This window comes from Leucopleurus acutus (assembly GCF_964270905.1).
Source record: "Leucopleurus acutus genome assembly, chromosome: 16".
NCBI lineage: Eukaryota > Metazoa > Chordata > Mammalia > Artiodactyla > Delphinidae > Leucopleurus > Leucopleurus acutus.
In genome coordinates, this window is record NC_139158.1 from 81431975 (window position 1) to 81437664 (window position 5690).

A 5690-nucleotide genomic window follows, 5' to 3' on the forward strand; every position below is an offset into this window, starting at 1 on the left:
ATTACAGACAAATGGAGTCACTTCCTGAGAGTACATGACAAGTAGGGTCTATCAATTTTTTATACAATTAAGACGGTCTAGAATGGAAAAAGAAAGCTATGGGCTTCTTCCTTTCAAACAGTTATTGAGCACCTGATATGATTCTGATAGAAATGAGAGATGACTAAATATGGTCTTGTTTCAGGGACTGAGTTCAGCTGAATCACTTTGCTGTACACCAGAAACTAACGCAACATTGTAAATCAACTATACCTCAATTAAAAAATAAATAAAAATAAAAGACACTTTATCAAGGTTGCTGCTGTGGGTGATGAGGGCTCAATGTCATGGGACATCTGGGCAGCACACAAGGCATTTCCGGATGTCCGCCTGAAGGGCAGGAGGCTGGAGAGGTACCCACTGGCTCCAGCCCTCATTAGTTGAGGGTTGTCCCAGGTGGTGTTCACTCCCCCTCACTTCCAAGCTGAACTCGATCAGGCTGGGGGGCCACCACCCACCCGTACATCAGAGAAGATCCTGGGGCAAAATGTGGGTGGAGCCCCTTCCACCTGGGACCTGACCGACCTTGTGATTTGAAACCAACCTTGCAGGGAGCTGTCCAGCAAGAGGTGGCTGAAATCAGAAGTGGGCCGAGGAGTGAATGGAGATGCAGGCATCAGAGGAATCTCCTCCTCAGAAACAATTAGGCTCAATGCTAAGATCTAAGCGTTGGTTCTAATGACTCTGGCCAGTGCTGTCCCATGTCGGTGGGATGGGATGTGACCTATAATTATGTAACAGTCTGCATGTCACAAGGGAGGGGAAGGAGTGCCCAACTCTGTCGGTTTCAGGGGAAAGGGAACAGGGTGGTTGAAGGGCAAATAAGAAAGCGGCCAAAAAAAATAATTGACATTTGAGCTGGGTCTTGAAGCATAAGAGGAATATGTCAGGCACAACATTCGGGAAGAGCTTTTTGGATAGAGAGGACACCCAAGTGGATTATTTCTTAGGATAAGAATCTTGTTACAGTTTATTGTTAACAGATTCAAAACAGGCACCCACACATGTGCCAACAACATATCAAAACACTGACAGAGACTTTCGTGTCTTGCAATTGTTGTTAATAAAGCCAATTCATTTGTAGAAGATTCAACTAAAAAGTAAGGCTGTAGTTGTGCTGCTCCCTCAGGAAAGCAGAGATAAGCATTTACAGAACAAATTAACACCCATCAGCAATGACGGTACCTCTGAGAATGCAGTTTTGAAGTGCCAGGCCCCATCTGCTCTCTCTCAAGGATGCTAACATCAGAGGACAGAAGCAGAGAAAGATTCAGTGCTCAGCCCAGGCCAAGCAGAGAGCAGGGAAGAGACCTAGTAGTCTCAGCTTTACAAGTAAGATGAGTGCCCCTGAAACCACAGACCAGGACACTATAAACATATCTCTGGATGTGAGCCTGAGGGTGAAGAAAAGAAACCCCCAAAAGGATTAGGATTGTGTTTTCCCCAACCTGGAACATGCATGGCTTAGCATCCGAAACAAAGTCACTTTGTTGAAAATAAATAGAAGTATTTCTCATGCCCCCTCAGTTCACGGACTGGGATCCACATTCAGGTGTATTTCTTTATTTTAGTAGAAACTGAAAATGATGAGACTATCCCCAAACACTAGGAACGGATCAAAGTGTTCTTCCAACACTCTCTGCTGAATTTGATACCTTTTTCATTCTTGTCAATCTGAAGTCTCCTTTTGATTTGCATTTCCCTGACTCCCCAGAAGGCTGAATATCTTTTCATAGGTTTATTATCCACTTGCATTTCCTCTTCAGTGAATTCCTGTTCCTATCTTTTGCCCTGTGTTCTAAGAGGTAAATCATCTTCTTCTTATTAATGTGAATGTATTCTTTGTATGGAAGAGACTAATCTGTGCCTGTGGCAAGTGTCTTCTTCCTGTTTGTCTTCTGACTTTATGTTGATTTTTTCCCACACTTAATTTCTGGTTACCCATCTTGCTAAGAAGACCTCTCCACCCCAACGTGTTATAAATATTCTAAATTTTCTTCTATTTCATATGCATATTTCTTCCATCTAATACACACACACAGTCACAGTCACACTCACATACATAGTTAGGTGATAGTTGGATGGTTAGAGCATCAATCCACCTGGAATTGATGTGTGGGTATGTGGCAGGTGAGGCAGCAAGGGGACTCAGTGTGTCCAGAGTTTACATTGTCCTCCTGTGCAGCATCACATCTGACGTGACCTAAGCATTAAAGTCAACTGCTAAATTCTGCCTTTTACATTTTCCAGCTCAAATGGCATCTCCATCCTCCCTGTTACTTAAGAAGGAAGCGGAGGTGTTCCCTGGGCTGTCCCTCTCCCACCATCCCATGTACCATCACACTCGAATCTCCAGGCCGCTACGTCCTAAATCTCTCTGTACACTCCTCCCATGGCCCCATGGTCACCTCCTTGCTTCAGGCCACCATCATCTCGCCCTGAATCTCTGCAGCCCTGGCCTCCCAGGCTCCGGGCTCATCCCCTCCCAATCCAGTCTCCACTGTGCAATGAGAACTCTTTCTAAAACGCAAACCCCATCTCATCTCTTCCACAGCCCCGGCAGCCTTCAGGATACAGTCCAAACTCCCTCATGTGGCTGTCCTTCAAGACCCAGGCACCTCTCGCCTTAAAAGAATAGTAATAATTGCAGCCTCGTTTCTCAAGTTGTGTCTCTCAGCTCCACACTACGGCCAGAGAAAACCATTTAAAGTTCTTCAAAAACACCAAGCTTGCTTTTCCGTAGATCTCAACCTCGGCTATGTCCCCCCGTCACCCGTCAAAAGTTGAAAACACACTTGCCCAGGTCCTGCCCCTGGTGATTCTGATTCAGGAGGTCAAGTGCAATCCCCGTGCCCACATTCTACAGATGATTTCCCACGACCAGGGTGCAGGACCACTGCTTGTAGCCTCCAGGCTGTAGGTATGTTATTCCCTCTGCCCAGAATCCTCTTCTACCTCCTCGACCCCAGTCCCCACTCACCAGTGAGTATCGCCTCTAACTCCTTGACGTCAAAGCTTAGATACTCCTTCCTCCAGGAATTTCCTTTGACCATCCAGGTTAGGGGGCCGCCTCCAGGCTCCCCCAGCCCCCTGGCATTCCCCGATTCAAGCATTCATCACACTGTAATATCATTGCCTGATTTTTTGTCTCCCACCCCAGACTCTGAGTTTGGGGGAAACAGGGACAGCGTGTCTGTCTTACTCACCACTGAGTTTCCCACACTGGGCAGAAGCCCGACACGTGGTAGGTGCTTAATAAATGTTTGCTACCCACCCCCACACACACACAAATGAATGAACAGATAAATGGATGAAAGGACGGCTGTGGTTATTTCCATGACAATAAACACTGCGCAGCCAAGCCAGCGAACAGATACGCAGCCTGGCCAGCAGAGGGCACCAGGCTGCCTTTTAATCTCTTTCCAAGCCCTGGAACCCGTCCTGCTGTCAGTCAGAGAGGCACCCGATGCTCAGTGGTCATTTCGCTGCGCTGAAGATTAAGTAGGAATTGTTTGCCTCCAGCCAACGTATAAAACCTGAGTGTTCACCCTTCACTGCTAACAACAGGTACCACAGCCTCTGTCTTGCTATGAAAACCGCCATAACTAGCAGCCAGTGGCTGGTTTTTTATCCCCAGGTGGGGATGTGAGAGGGGCTAAGAGGGAGAAAGAAGGAAGGAAGGTAAGAAGGGAGGGAGATACGACAGAGTATCTATAAAACTGTTTGTCCTGGAGAAGCAGAGGAAAGTTCTCTGTACGTCTCCAAGCTGACTTTCTCTCTCTCTCTCCCTCCCTTCATCCTTTTATTCTGCAGAAGAACAAAATCTAAGTCTAGACTGGACAAGCATCCGAAACAAGGATCTAGAGGGAGATTTCTTTCCTTTCCTGTACTCAGCAGCAGAAGCCGCAGCCTCCGGACCCTGCTGGAGCCCCGGCTCCGATCAGCCGTCTGTTGGCAATGAATGCTTCGAGCTGCCGGCTCTCTGCTCAACCAACGCTGCCTAATGGCTCAGAGCACCTTTCCTTCAGCAACCAGAGCGGCAAGAGCTTCTGCGAGCAGGTTTTCATCAAGCCTGAGGTCTTTCTGGCTCTGGGCATCATCAGCTTGATGGAGAACATCCTGGTCGTCCTGGCCGTGGTCAGGAACAGCAACCTGCACTCTCCCATGTACTTCTTCCTCTGCAGCCTGGCCGTGGCCGACATGCTGGTGAGCGTGTCCAACGCCCTGGAGACCATCATGATCGCCATCGTCAACAGCGACTACCTGACCTTCGAGGACCAGTTCCTGCAGCACATGGACAACGTCTTCGACTCCATGATCTGCATCTCCCTGGTGGCCTCCATCTGCAACCTCCTGGCCATCGCCGTCGACAGGTACACCAGCATCTTCTACGCGCTCCGCTACCACAGCATCATGACCGTGAGGAAGGCGCTAGGCCTGATCGCGGCCATCTGGCTGTGCTGTGGCGTCTGCGGCGTGGTGTTCATCGTCTACTCTGAGAGCAAGATGGTCATCGTGTGCCTCGTCACCATGTTCCTCGCCATGCTGCTCCTCATGGGCACCCTCTACGTGCACATGTTCCTCTTCGCCCGGCTGCACGTCAAGCGCATCGCGGCACTGCCACCCGCCGCTGGGGTGGCGCCGCAGCAGCACTCGTGCATGAGGGGGGCCGTCACCATCAGCATCCTGCTGGGGGTGTTCATCTTCTGCTGGGCCCCCTTCTTTCTCCATCTCATCTTCATCATAACCTGCCCCACCAACCCCTACTGCGTCTGCTACACCGCCCACTTCAACACCTACCTGGTCCTCATAATGTGCAACTCCGTCATCGACCCCCTGATCTACGCCTTCCGCAGCCTGGAGCTGCGCAACACGTTCAAGGAGATTCTCTGCAGCTGCAACGGCATGAGCGTTGGGTAGGATGCAGGACCATAGGAAGGGTTATCGGTCTGATCACTTTTGACCCTGCATCCAGCCAAAGTGTTCAAAAAGAAGGGGAAAAAATACTTAAAAGACTTAAAAATGTGTTCACAGTCATGGTCGTTTGTGTCTTTTTGTTGTTGTTGTTGTTCTGGGGGTTTGGGGGGCGTTTTTCTGGCCGCGCCAGGTCTTAGTTGCGGCAGGCAGGATCCTTGTTGCAGCATGCCAACTCTTCATTGCAGCATGTGGGGTCTGGTTCCCTGACCAGGGATTGAACCCGGATCCCCTGCACGGGGAGCACAGAGTCTTAGCCACTGGACCACCAGGGGAGTCCCAGTGTGTCTTTTGTTTTTTAGCTTGCAGAAAGCCTTTTGAAAGGAGAAAATGGTCTATAACAGGCTCTCTGAAAGGATGCCAATGTGGGTTAAGTCACAAACTCTGATTTCCCGAATAGTCACTGGGGGAAATCCGTGAAGGCTGCTCTGGGCGCTTTCTGCATTCATCTTCATGCACCCAGGGTCTGTGACGCCTGCCTGCACCCTGCTTCCCACCCATGCCTTCATGCTTCAGGTCAGACTGAAGGATTCGCAGTAACAGTGAGGGTGGTTTGAACCTCTCCCAAGCAAACCTGTTACAGCTACCAACCTCCGGCTGCCAGCTGCTTGGATGGCTTTGCTCTCAGTTCATACGGGACTGGTTTCTAGTCTACTACTCTATTTACGGTAAAGACA

General features: G+C 49.5%; 1 protein-coding gene across 1 annotated transcript; it reads left to right on the forward strand.

Annotated features, from left to right (window-relative positions):
- Positions 1 to 3996: 3996 nt before the first annotated feature.
- MC3R (melanocortin 3 receptor) lies at positions 3997 to 4959 on the forward strand (the record flags this gene model as incomplete). Its single annotated transcript, XM_082857301.1, has 1 exon — positions 3997 to 4959. One exon carries the CDS (start codon positions 3997 to 3999, stop codon positions 4957 to 4959), a length of 963 nt encoding a protein of 320 aa, XP_082713427.1.
- Positions 4960 to 5690: the final 731 nt, after the last annotated feature.